The sequence below is a fragment of the Saprolegnia parasitica genome, assembly GCF_000151545.1.
Source record: "Saprolegnia parasitica CBS 223.65 unplaced genomic scaffold supercont2.99, whole genome shotgun sequence".
In the NCBI taxonomy this organism is placed as follows: Eukaryota; Oomycota; class Saprolegniomycetes; order Saprolegniales; family Saprolegniaceae; genus Saprolegnia; species Saprolegnia parasitica.
In genome coordinates, this window is record NW_012156493.1 from 9,183 (window position 1) to 22,246 (window position 13,064).

General features: G+C 54.4%; 2 protein-coding genes across 2 annotated transcripts; both read left to right on the forward strand.

The window, feature by feature from the left end:
* Window positions 1–242: 242 nt before the first annotated feature.
* On the forward strand, window positions 243–854 carry SPRG_21154 (hypothetical protein; the record flags this gene model as incomplete). Its single annotated transcript, XM_012352449.1, has 1 exon — window positions 243–854. One exon carries the CDS (start codon window positions 243–245, stop codon window positions 852–854), a length of 612 nt encoding a protein of 203 aa, XP_012207839.1.
* A 322-nt stretch (window positions 855–1,176) lies between these two features.
* Window positions 1,177–6,306, forward strand: SPRG_12498 (hypothetical protein). The gene is made up of 11 exons (XM_012352410.1): window positions 1,177–1,705; window positions 1,753–2,150; window positions 2,193–2,486; window positions 2,539–2,786; window positions 2,829–4,785; window positions 4,834–5,085; window positions 5,128–5,313; window positions 5,358–5,544; window positions 5,590–6,011; window positions 6,065–6,133; window positions 6,184–6,306. Exons 1-11 carry the CDS (start codon window positions 1,201–1,203, stop codon window positions 6,244–6,246), a joined length of 4,581 nt encoding a protein of 1,526 aa, XP_012207800.1. The 5' UTR covers window positions 1,177–1,200; the 3' UTR covers window positions 6,247–6,306.
* Window positions 6,307–13,064: the final 6,758 nt, after the last annotated feature.

Here is a 13,064-nt window from a genome sequence, read left to right on the forward strand (position 1 = left end):
GGCCGTCAAGTACGGTGCGTCGCGCGTCGCGTGCACGACCTTTGGGTGTCCGCGCGTCGGCGGCAACGCGTACAAGCGCGTCTACAACGCCCGCGTGCCGGCCAACTTTCGCTTTGTGAACGCCCAGGACCCGGTCTGCCACACGCCGGTGCGTCTAAATCTCGCGGATCCACTGTATGCAATCGCTTCTGATGTAGCTGCGAACGTTGTGGGACTCGTTCACAGAGGTTGGCACGACCGTCATGCTCGACAGGCTCGGGAATCTGGTCGTGGATCCGAATCTGCTCCAATACGACTTGCTCAACAGCGGCATCTCGCGCGACGCGCACCGCCTCACGTCGTACCAAATGGCGCTTTTCCTGTGGTGCAAGCGAGCCCACTCGCGGCGGTTCGAGCCCAAGTTCTGGTCGCACTCGCTCCAGAAGCTGCGCGAACACCACGGTCACGTGCCCGAGGTGCTACACTACTTGCACCAGCGATCGCTCCTTGTGCGCACGGCCAACGACGCCGACGACGACCGGCTCTTGATGGAAATCTCGACGACCGTGCCCCCCACACGCAAGACGCTCGGGCTCTTCCAGCGCCCCGTGGTTTGCTTTGCGACGAACGACACCATCGAGGCCCTTGTCGCCGCGCACCTCGTGCCCTCCGAGGCCGACGCCGTCGAGGTCGGCCGCGTCCTGCTCGTGAAAGGCGCTATTCACATGACCGACGACCCTCAAGTGTTTCGGCACGACGCGTACTTTACGATTGTCAAGCGGTCGGTGAAAGTGGCCCCCGTCGAGAAGAGTCGCAAGACCAGCGGTGGCTCCATCACGCCAGAAAAAACAACTGTGGGCACATACAATAAGTGAGACGCCGCACAGCAGATTGGCGTATCACACTATCAAAACGGTTGTCGCTCCTTTGCCATCGACCGTCCAGCGATCTCGATTCGCGCCACACGCCGAGTCTATAAAACAGTGTATAGACACTGGTCTGCAATCGGGCGTTTTCTGTACCCGTCAATGATTGGTCAAAACAACGCAAAAGTCACGAATCCCACACGCGGTACGCAATTTAATAGTGGAATCAGCCGAATATCTTGTCAAATGTATGTCGGCGCAGGGCTGTCGCAATTAAAGACGACGGTTTCCGGCGCGAATAAAATACCCGAGCTTGGCGCGAAGCTCATTTGCGGAGTTTGTGGTTTTGCCGAGCATGTCCCGGCGGTCCGCGCGCAGCTCCGCGGGTGGCAGCCGCAGCCAGGCGCTGAGCGAGATCCGCCGCCTGCGCGATGCTGTCGTCGGCGACGATGAAGACAAGAAGGTCCGGCGCATCGACACGTACAACGCGGCCGAGTCGAGCATCTACCAGGAGGTGACCGAGGAAGAGTATAACGAGCTGGTCCGGAAGCGCCGCGAGGAACTGCCGTTCGTCGAGGACGACGAGGGTGGCATGGGCTACTATGATGACGGCGAGGAGCAGTATTTTGACGCCGACCCCGACGGCGACGAAGAAATTGTCGACGACGCCGACATGGACGTCTCGGGCAAGAAGCGCCCGAACACGGGCGCTCTCTCTAGCGCCTACGTGAAGCGCGCCAAGAAGATGCAGCGCGCGAAACTCGGCGCTGGTGACCAAAAGATCACGAGCATGTTCTTCTCCAAGCCAGGTGGCGGCCAAGAGGCCAAAGCGGCGGCCAAGCCCAAACACGTCAAGCGCGGTAGCAATTTATGAGCTCTTCGCGAAGGGCTCATTCATCATGTGTAGATATTGATCTCGATAGCATGCTCGATGACCTCACGAGCAACCCCATGGAGATGAAACTGCCGCGGTCAGTCCGTGCATTTCCCACCGCGCCGTCGCCCTTCACGCGCCCAGCGAGACCTGCCGTTCGCACTCCTGCCTTTTCCGCGCCGACGGCGCATGCACGGAGCAAGCCAAATGACGTGGCCATGGCACACGACGACAACCACGATGCGTTCGACGACGCTGGCTATGATTACGACGGTGCCGACATCGACTCGATTGACGAAGTGGAGCCCGCAACGAGCGAGCCTGAGCTGGTACATTTACCAGTCGTCGAAGACGAAGTTGTTGCCGAGGTTGTCAATGAAGCACCTCTCCAAGAGCGCAGCTTGACGAAGCGCGAGATGCTTCTCAAAAAGGTACAAATCTGCAAAAGAATGGAAGTCTCAAGTGCGATCTAGGCTCGCGAGAACCGCATCGAAGCGTCTGTTGGTGCCACGAAAGCAATGGTCAAGCACGAGCCCGAGCCTGTTGTTGAGGCCCCGGCTGCGCCAGTTCCGGCGATGGATCTTGCCGTGCCTTCGAACGAAGTCAATGAGTGGTGGAGTCGCAACGACACCTCCGACACGGCAGACGCCACGGAAGCCAACGCCTCGAATGCTCACCTTGAGGCTGCAACCGACGAGCTTCACATGTTTTGGATCGACGTCGTGGAAGTCCGTGACCGCCCTGGGAAGCTCTACGTCATCGGCAAGGTAGGCGCTTGGATCGATAATCTAAAGCCGGATCTAGAGAATGTGGTGATAGACCAAGGATGGCGATGCGTTCAAGAGCTGCTGCGTCGTCGTCAACAACCTCCAGCGCTACCTCTACGTCGTGCCCAAGATCCCGGACCATCTCAAGAGCTCGTACCCAACGATGGCGGACCTTCCTAAAGACGAGCAACAGGCGCTTTGGATGACAATGCACCGTGAGATCAGCACGCTCCTCATGCCGTCGATCATCAAAGAGCGCAAAGACCAGCAAGAGTTTCGCACCAAGCTCGTCGAGCGCAGGTGCGTCTTCACGACATATTTACAAATCTGAATCACGGGTAGCTACGCATTTGAGCTTCCGGACGTGCCTCGGGGCAAGAATGTCTATCTCAAGGTCAAGTACCCTGCCAAGTACGGAGTGCCATCCCCGGACGTGTGCCAAAAGGGTGGGTCGTCGTTCTCGCGCATCATTGGCGCAACTGTGCGCCCTCTCGAGACGTTCCTCATCCGTCGTAAGCTCCTCGGGCCCTCGTGGGTGCGTGTCACGGGCGCGCAACGGGTCGTCCAGAACCAAAACAGCTACTGCAAGGTCGAATTCGAAGCCCCGAGTCCGTGCGCCGTCTCGACGCTCATGGGGCTGCCGGCGCCGCCGCTCACTGTCATGAGTCTCAGTTTGAAGACATGCTGCAACCCGCACTCGCACAAGCACGAGGTTGTCGCGTTCTCTGCCATCACAGAAAGCAACGTGAACCCGGAGGGCACGGTCTCGAAGAAGAGCCAAATCTCGCACTTTTCTGGCATCCGGCCGTTCATGAGCGACAAGTTCCCGGACGGATATGCCCAGGCGGCACAAAAGAACGAACGATTCCGCGCGCCGCAGTGCTTGAGCCTCGAGATGAACGAGAAGGCGCTTCTAAGCTTCTTTCTCGCGCGCGTCCAACGGGAGGACCCGGATCTGATCGTGGGCCACAACTTGCACGGGTACACGCTGGACGTTTTGCTTTCGCGCATGGACAACTACAAGCTCGGTGGGTCGTGGTCGCGCCTCACGCGGCTTCGGCGCGGCATGCTCATGCCCATGAACACGGGCGAAGGCTGGAACGAGTACCGTCTCGACGACGTGTCCAACGGGCGGCTATTTTGCGACACGTTTGTTGCTGCCAAGGAGCTTTTGACGTCGCAGTCGACCTACTCGCTCACACACCTCGTCGCGACGCAACTTCAGAAGACGCGGGTTGAGGTCGAGATGACGGATCTCCCGTCGATCCTCACGTCGAGCGCCGAGAACTTTGTCAAACTGCTGCAACACACGCTGGATGACGCCATGTTTGTGCTGCAGCTCATGCACAAGCTTGAGGTGCTCCCGCTCTCCAAGCAGCTTGCGAACCTCTGCGGGTACCTCTGGAGCCGAACGCTGATGGCTAACAAGCGTGCCGAGCGCATCGAATACCTCCTCTTGCACGAATTTGACGTCTCGAAGCACAAGTTCATCGTGCCGGAAAAGTTCAAGGCCGAGAACAAGACCAAGTCCAAGAAGCGCCGCGAGGCTGCGGGGTACGCGGGCGGCATGGTCTTTGCGCCCAAGAAGGGTCTTTACGACAACTTTGTCGTGCTCCTCGACTTCGACTCGCTCCACCCGAGCATCATCCGCGAGTACAACATTTGTTTCACGACCGTTGAGCGCAACTTGCTCGAGGCATCAGCCCCGGTCCCCGTCGAGCTCCACGCAGAAGAAAATGAGGACGGCGTCGAGGAGGTGGTGATGCCGAGTCACGGTGATGTGCCAGAGCTCCCGAGCGCGACGGCTGCGGAAGGCGTTTTGCCGCAGGTCATCAAGCGGCTCCTCGAGTCGCGCAAGCAGGTCAAGAACCAGCTCAAGGCAGAAGAAGCTGCGGGACAAGTCGAGAAGGCCAAGCGCCTCGACATCCGCCAGCGCGCCATCAAGCTGACTGCCAACTCGATGTATGGTTGTCTCGGCTTCCGCTACTCGCGCTTCTACGCCAAACCGATTGCAGCGCTCATCACATCGACCGGTCGGCAGACACTTTTGCGCGCGCAAGAGGTCGCGGAGCAAGAGTGTGGCTACGACGTCATCTACGGCGACACGGACTCGATCATGGTCGACTCCCGCAGTGACAAGCTTGAAGACGCGAAGCGCATTGGTCGCGAGATCCAGGTCCAATGCAACAAGCACTTCAAGCTACTGGAGCTTGAAGTCGACTACATCTTCAAGACGATCCTACTTCTCAACAAGAAGAAATATGCGTCGCTCGTCGTGAAGGAGCGCAACGGCGTCGTCGTACGAGTATTTCCTCCGAAAACTGTCCGCTCACTTTCGCACACGTAGACGTTTGAGAAGGAAGTCAAGGGCCTTGACTTGGTGCGCCGAGACTGGTGCGTGCTCTCCAAGGGCGTCGGCAACGACATCCTCGACGTCATTCTTTCGGGACTATCGCGCGATGAGACTGTCGAAAAGATCCACGACTACCTACGCGACCTCGCCGAGAGAATGCGTGCCGGCAACGAGCCGCTTGAGCAGTACGTCATCACCAAGAGTCTCAACAAGCCGCCAGAGCAGTACCCGGACAAGGCCAAGCAGGTGCGGAGAAGGGGGCTTGTTCGTTTCTTATGTCCGTTCTAGTACCACGTACAAGTGGCATTGGCGCTGCGCAGTCAAGGCAAGGCCATCGGTGTCGGAACGCACATCCCCTACGTGCTCTGCAAGGAAGAGGAGGCGGGGAGCCAGCGCCGCGCCTACCATCCGGACGAGATCAAGCGCTCGCAGGGTACACTCAATGTCGATATTGAGTGGTACCTCGAATCCCAGGTATGCGCACGTCCATGGTGTCGGTTCATTACTGGATGATGCAGATCCATCCGCCCGTGAATCGTCTTTGCGCACACATTGACGGCACTTCGAGTCCGCAGCTGGCCCACTGTCTTGGCTTGGACACGAGCAAGTTTTCGCATGCTGCACGCAACGTCGGCGACGACGAAGTGGACGAGATCCCAAGCGTCCTCCAGCACGACTCTGACCGCTTCAAGGCCTGCGCCCCACGTTTGTTATCGTCAACGTGTTTCGTCTTGTCTAATATCTTTCTAGTGCGCCTGACGTGTGCTAAATGCAAGGAAGCCAGCGCATTCCCAGGCGTCCTGGTCGCACGCGCCGACGGTCGGACAGTGACGGGGCTGCAATGTCCGAGCTGCAGCGCCGCTTTCTGGGGCTACGAGGGCAACGATGGCGAGGACCTCTTTGTACTGCTGTCCAACCGCATGCACCTGGCGATCCGCGAGTGCTCGAAGCGCTACTATCAGGGCTGGGCCGTCTGCACCGACGGCACGTGTGGGACGCGGACGCAGAAGCAGTCGCTGCGTGGCCGCAAGGGTGACGCGTGCGCGATGACTGGATGTCGCGGTGCCGTGGTCATGGAGTACACGGACCAAGCGCTCTACACGCAGCTCAAGTACTTCGAGTCGCTTGTGAACGCAGACCGCGCCGTGGGACAACTCGAGCCGTCGCGCCAGGTATACGCATTATAACGACTCGGCGTTGGTGCCAACCGGCCACCACCATGTAGGATGCCAAGTTTCTCATTCAGGACCAGGAAAAGGCCATTTTCGACAAGCTACGCACGCAGATCCAAGAGGTTCCTGAGAGTGTTTGCGTGAACTCAAATATTGATGAATACGATATTAGGTTATCGAGCGCAACGATTACAACTGGGTGCAGCCGACGATGTGGACGAGTCTTTTTTCGTGAGCCCTGAACGAATGCTTTACGTTACCCGGCGATAAAATGCATTTACTCCTTCGTGTCGATACGTTAGTTTTGCACTCCCACCCCGCAAGGTACCCAGCGCACGTCGGATGGTTGACAACGGCAGGCATTCGAACCGAATTGGAAAAACGTCCTTTCTAAAGCTTTGACGCTATGTGTACTCCTCGTTGTACTGCCGTTGGCTCGAGGGATGCAGTCTGGGACGCAGTAGTCTCTAAGTTCGATCAAGGTATATCTCCTACACTGGAACCTTACTCCACTATGCCCCTTTCCACACTCTCAGACCACTCGGCAAGTTGTTTTATTCCGACGAACGCCTTTTGTTCAGGCGATTTTGCTTTGCCGCCAAGTCGTCAAAGGTACAAGACGAGACGTGCCCGCGCGTCGTTGCTCACCTCGAACACAACATTCGGTGTTGACGTGTGGCCCTTTATATTTGGTGTGCAGTGGGGCATTTGTATTGCCAACGTTCATTCTGAGCCACCAACCGGCCAAAAGTCGCTCTCGTCAAGCACACGATGTTAAGCGGTGTGGTCAAGCCGGTGACAGAGCGCCTGCAAAGTGATGTCTAAGACCACCAAGATCACAAAAGCAGCCCAGATATATCTCCTGCGAAGACTACAAATTCCAAATTTGCCGGTAAGGCGCTTACGAGCAGATATTGGTTGATGAAGTAGCGTGGCGCCACGAGTGAATTGAAGAATACACAATGTTATGCATGTTTGTAGTGCTGCTCTTACTTGGGCTTGAGTAAAATATCGTAAAATGTAATGTAGCTCATCTCATTGACATGACGGGCGGCCCATTCGTCAGGTGTCATCAATTGCATCATGGTCTTGGTCGCATGCAAAAATTCGCCTTTGTATGCAGGCTCGCGTGACACTGCATCCATGGCAGCCACGTCAAGTACTTGATGGCCTGCAGCCGACGCCACTGGGGTTGTGATCACCTTGCGAGAGCTTGGCAGCATCGCATTTCTTCTGCAGGTCGAATGAACGCAGCTTCCGCGAGGGACCGACCAATGCGGCTGCCCGCGATGCATTCAAACCACAGGCACTAGAGACTATACGAATAGCTGGGACGGGGTGGAGGCGTTGTTGTTGAAATGATTTTATCATGGGGAGGCATCCATCCCATGTGAACGACGCTACCGGTGCGGCCACAGCAATCACGAGTTCACGCACTGTGCTGGTTTGACGTTGGATAAAAATGGACTCGCGAAGGCTTGCCAGGCGCGTAACCAAGTGTAGGAGCATCGTCATTGCAGGGTCGGTAAGCGCATGCCGTGCGATCAACGGCGTCAATGGCGTCCTTGTGAATCATCGGGCACTCGTCCAAGACGGAGAAATCAGTCTCGCGAAGCAACGCGGCGAGGTGGCTCTATTTCTTCACACCAAGAATCGTGTCGGCGTTGACCACCAATGGGATCTTGAAGCGCGAGTGTACCACCGTGAAGAGTGAGCGCAGCAAGGCCCGTAAATACAACAGCAATCGCGACGCGTTCGTTGGACCGACACCATGCATGCAGAAGGTTGGACACATACTATTTCCTGAGCCACCCTCGCCGCATATATAGAAGAATAGTGTCTGCGTTGGCTCAGAGGCAGGTCGAGCTCCCGTTTGGTGTACTCGACGCTGGTGCACTGGAAGGCTGCATTGTAACGACGCAGTTGAGCAACGAAGCTTTGGCTGCGCAGAAACGCAGCGTATCGGTCGAAGCAATCGACAACGTTGGCGTTCAAAACAGGCATCTCGACCGAAGGCACAAGCGCAGCGTGGAAAGCCATGTTTCAGCTCGTAGGCCAGCGTGGATGGTGCACTCCGACGGCATCGTTGTTGCGGCACGGAGTATGATTTCTGTAACTTGCTGGAGGATCGCGCCTTGCAGCGTGGGAGCACGTATGGTCGACACTGACGTTGCAATTGTTGCAGCAGGGTGAGCCAAGCTTGTAAAAATCTCCAAGGGCATGAGACGGGCATCGCAATGCTCACACACGTACGTGAAAGCCTGCAGTTCGTGCTCGGAGACGTCGTCCTCAAGAGGGTCGTCAATTATGTAGCACGCGACTTGGGTTCCACGCTGCCAAGAGTTTACTTCGGCGATATCCTCCTTGTCAATGACGTCGTCACCAATGACCACGTCAGCTTCATTCAACGTTAGCGCTGACTCTTCTTCCACAGCCTCTTCGTTCATGGCAATGTTGTCGATGTAATCCTCGTCGTTCTCGGCGTCGTTGTCCTTTTTGGCGTCGTTGTAACCGTGTAGCAGGGATGGCGAGTGGGGCCCATTTCCGTTGTGAGTGAGTACGCACTCACTCACAACTCGCAAACGACAATAGTGAGTGCACTCAGCTACTTAGAGTTAACTCATGCCTATTCAGCGGTACAAATCGTGCGATTCTTCGATGGCGTGTTCTTGGCGGGGGCCAACGCCGCGGAATGAAGCGTATCAGCAATGTCGATGGCCGACTCAGTCTGCTGGCGTCGAGGTCGAAGAAATTGATGAGCAAAGCAGTGGCTTGCGACGTCTACGTCGTCGACCCGAGGGTTTTGGCGAGGGAGCTGTCATCTGAGCACATGCGGATGAACTTCTTGTTGAATGCCAGCACAAGAAGCATCTCGAACTTTGCGTTGCCGAGTTTTTGTCACAACGGCGAGTCGATCAGCTCGCAGAGCGAGAAGACGCGCTCCTGGAGGGCGTTCGAGTCCGGACACGCGAGCTCACGAGCTGCAAGACGCTCGACGAATCGATGGTGGCAGCCTTTTTTGCACCACCAGAGGTTGAGGTCAAAAAATCTTCGAGAGATGCACCCAGTTTCTGTGAGCAGCCTTCTCCTTCAAGTTGTCGAGAAGGTCACAACTTTGAACGCGCTCGAGGAAGTCGAGAAAGCTTCATGTGGCGGATTGCATTCTATGAGCTCGACGCTTGAAGTGCGACGCGACAATCGCGGAGTGGTAGCTTCGACTTGAGGCACACGCGGCACACGACGATGGACTAAGCGACTTCCTCGAGCTTACCAAAATGCTTCCAAACCCACGACGACTTGCTGGTAATTGCAATAGGCGTCGGGGCGGTCGTAGCGGTGCTGGTGTTGGACGGCATGGTGTCGATTCGAGGCATGAAACGGTGATGGCACCTGCGCTGCTCTAGTATTTCCTTCCTCTCCCCCAGCCATGCGTTGCCACGACAATTGGAAGCCAGTACGTTCCATAGAGTATATATGTGCGAAAAAGGATCTTCTGCGGGGGATCGAAGTGGGGCCAACACACACTAACTCAACCCACTCACACACACTCACTCAGGCACCCCGCTGAGTGAATCGGCACTCACTCAGAGTGAGTGTACTCTGAGTGGGTCAAACCTATTCATGGCCCACTCACTCGCCATCCCTGCCGTGTAGTCTTCGTTGTTGGCACACGAAACGGTTATGCTGATCGGTGCGTCTTGTCTAGCGGAAAAACGACGCATGACACGCGAGGCGCCATGGTTCGAATTTGAGAACCGAGTCGAACTCGCTCGCTATCTCCGGCTCAGGCTAAGAGTCCGATTCGACTTGTCGGACTTTTGTGCATGACGCTTGCCAAGGTTACCTCGTCGGCGCGGTGAGAGCGCATTAGCGGGGGTGATGGCGCGGTGGCGGCGTGGGAATAGTGAGTCTCGACGTGACACCGGCGGCGAACGCTGTACCTTTCTTTTGCGGTGCGGTAGGGGTCTGTCGGTGCCGCGGTAGACTTCTCAGCCAGGAAGTCTAAGGGCGGGTTGTCACGCAGCCAGTGGCATCCAACGGAGCGACGCATCCCAATGCAGTAGGGATCGGCTCATGATTCGGAGGTTGCTCGACTCACCGGCGGTCGACAGACGTCATTCATACGAGAAGGTGTACGCGACCGACTTTTTGCTGCGATGTATTTGGAAAATCATTTATCATGCAGCTAAGCTCGTCATTCGCAAGCTGCGTCTCTACAGAATGACTTTTGGAATCGATACTTTAATGCACCGTACGTGATGCATCGCCCTGGTGTGCAGATGTGGACCATGTTCATCGTCACGAGCTGTGCAGCAGAAGTTGCGTGACAGGATCTGGAATCTTTGCGCAAACTAAACGGTCGATTATCCGGGGATTGCGGACTTCGTCACCGTCAACTAGCGTGAGAAAAAGGTGCACGTGAGATAGACCCCGGTTTTGAAACTCGATGACCCCGACGTAAACTTGCCCAAACATCTGTGTACAAGATGTCGTCCTCGATGCAACACAGCTTTTCGAAGAATATGCGAGACACGACGTCAAACTTATTACATATTCGACTAGATCAGACTTGCAGTAGATGTGCACAATAGCCATAGCATCTTGGTAGCGTTGCTATATGTGGCAGTCGCTGTCAAGAAGCGACGACAGAAGTATGCTCTAACGGCGACAGAAAAATGGTATAACAACGACAGAAGAAGACCACGATGTACGCTTGACAAAAATATCTTCTATTGCTTATAGTAAAAAGATCTAGCTAGGTACACCCTCCTCGGATTACCAAGCTCGGACCGACCGGAGGCGACGCCGACGCAGCGGCGAAGCAGCCCCACGAGAAAAGCGAGTGCGCGCACGCAATGAGCAATGCATTGATCTGTGTAACACACCAGTCAGCGCACTTGTGCGGGCTTTGTTGGGTTGTCGGGGGCAGTTTCCCCGCAATGGTGGCTATCCGAACATTGCCGAAAAAGGTTTCCCAAATCGGTATAGTGAAAGCAACTATAATGACACCTCGATTAGGGTTTTTCCGGGCCACATAAAGTCACCTTGCTCACGACTAGCCGCGAAGCGGCTAGACGAGCGCAGCGATTATTTGTTTGTAGGGCGTATATGTATGGCGCCGACGAGCGAAGCAGGCCTTTCCCTGCACAGAACTTCATGTACGCATGCAGCTTCGAATATTAGAAGCTGCTGATTGCTGTTTTGTCTTGTCGTTTTATCTGTGTTTTTTGCTCTCATGTATATCAGTTGCTTCTGCCCGCAGTTTAGTTTCTCTGAATAGTGGTGTGCCTATTAGTAGATAAGAGGCCTTTTGATCGCTGACGTTGTTGGTGCATCTTCGATAAAGTGGATGCTTTGCTGTATGCATCCATTTAAACCCCGAACATCGAATAATCGTATCAGTGTTATGCAGATATCCAGAGATATGTATACGTTGTCTTTGTCTGCACTCTTCATGGATATCTACGCAACGCACTGCGTGGTTGCAACGCACGCAACGCGCTCAGCAACAGCTCTTGCATGCCTCTAAACTTTTCCTTGATGCATGCGATCCTAGAAGAATCTTTATAGAAAGCACATCGCATTGATTACATTGGGCAATTCGGAGGACGACGGATGTGAAATTGTTGTGTGGCAGTAAATCGTTGACCCGCGTTTTAGCACAGGAAGCTACTAGCACGACGAGGCTGATTGAAATTACTTGCAATTGACTCCTTGTCATCTGGGTTTGCGCTGGACGCGAGGAAATGTAGCAAAACTGAGAACGAAAAAAACCCTTCTGCCTGACACTACAACTTCGTAACAACGACGAGCTTAACCTAGTGTCAACACAAAACTACATGGACCTTACATCTCCAACACGGAGCATCTTTGTGATTTGTTTGTGGTATTAACAGTGTCTTACAAGGTTCAACCGGCCACGAACTTCAGCATTTCACTAACGTAAGATTTTACCAACAAACCTAAAATACGTCTTCAAATACGCTATGCTGTATGCATCAAAGTCCATTTCTCCGAACTTCGTAACATACCCAAATGCCTAATCATGGACAACTTAGAGATGGAAGTTTAGGTTGCTAACTCGCCGTGTGCTGCTTGGCTGAGTGGATGCGATGTAGCAACAGCAGTACAGTAGTAAGAATGTTAAATTCGATCTACCCTAATGCTGACCACTTATTTATCTGGACGCGATTGGTTATTGGCAGGGGGACCGAACGTAGCAAAGACCGGCAATCCCCACACAGCAGAGCTGCTGGTGACGCCAAGCGCCCCACATAGTCTTGAACGTAGTTTCATTATAGTTACTGATTCGGGATCATTTATCCAGATATCTAAATTAAAAGGTGAACTTAAATAGTGTTCAAGGTTATCAAATTTGTTCGCGTCCTGTACAGGGCGCGTGCGGGAAATATAAAGCAATGCCATAGTCTTGACCAAGCAAAATGGGCATAAATGACCCAAAATACGTTCTTGCGGACAATAAGCATAACCGAGCAACTGCTACTGTCTTATATTGGCCAGACTCCAGCGTTGTTAGAGCATACACCGGAAGCAAAGCCGACGCGGCCATGCAGCGGCCATACGAGAAAAGCGAGTGAGCCCACACAGTGCTAACGATCTTTGAGCGCGAAGCTCACTAGTCCAGTTTTTTCGGGATGCTTTGGACGACAGTATCTATCCGTTTTCGGCAACCGGATACTGCAGGATAAGTCACATCTTTTAAGGGAAATTGGGATCCTGCTGTATGAATGAAACGCTATCGCATTCTGTACCGCTCTTGCAGAATATTGTTGTGTTCCGTATCTATGGACTGCGAGAATATGTTCTACAAAATATCTTGCGGCAAGGGCCTGGTCATTTATGCATTCTCACAACTGCATTGCTGTCGCTATATCGCACCTACGTGGAAGCATTAATTAAATTATGCAGCGCAGGACGGGTCAGCAACGTAAACATATCTCTGGATATCTGCATAACACTGATACGATTATTCGATGTTCGGGTTTAAATGGATGCATACAGCAAAGCATCCACTTTATCGAAGATGCACCA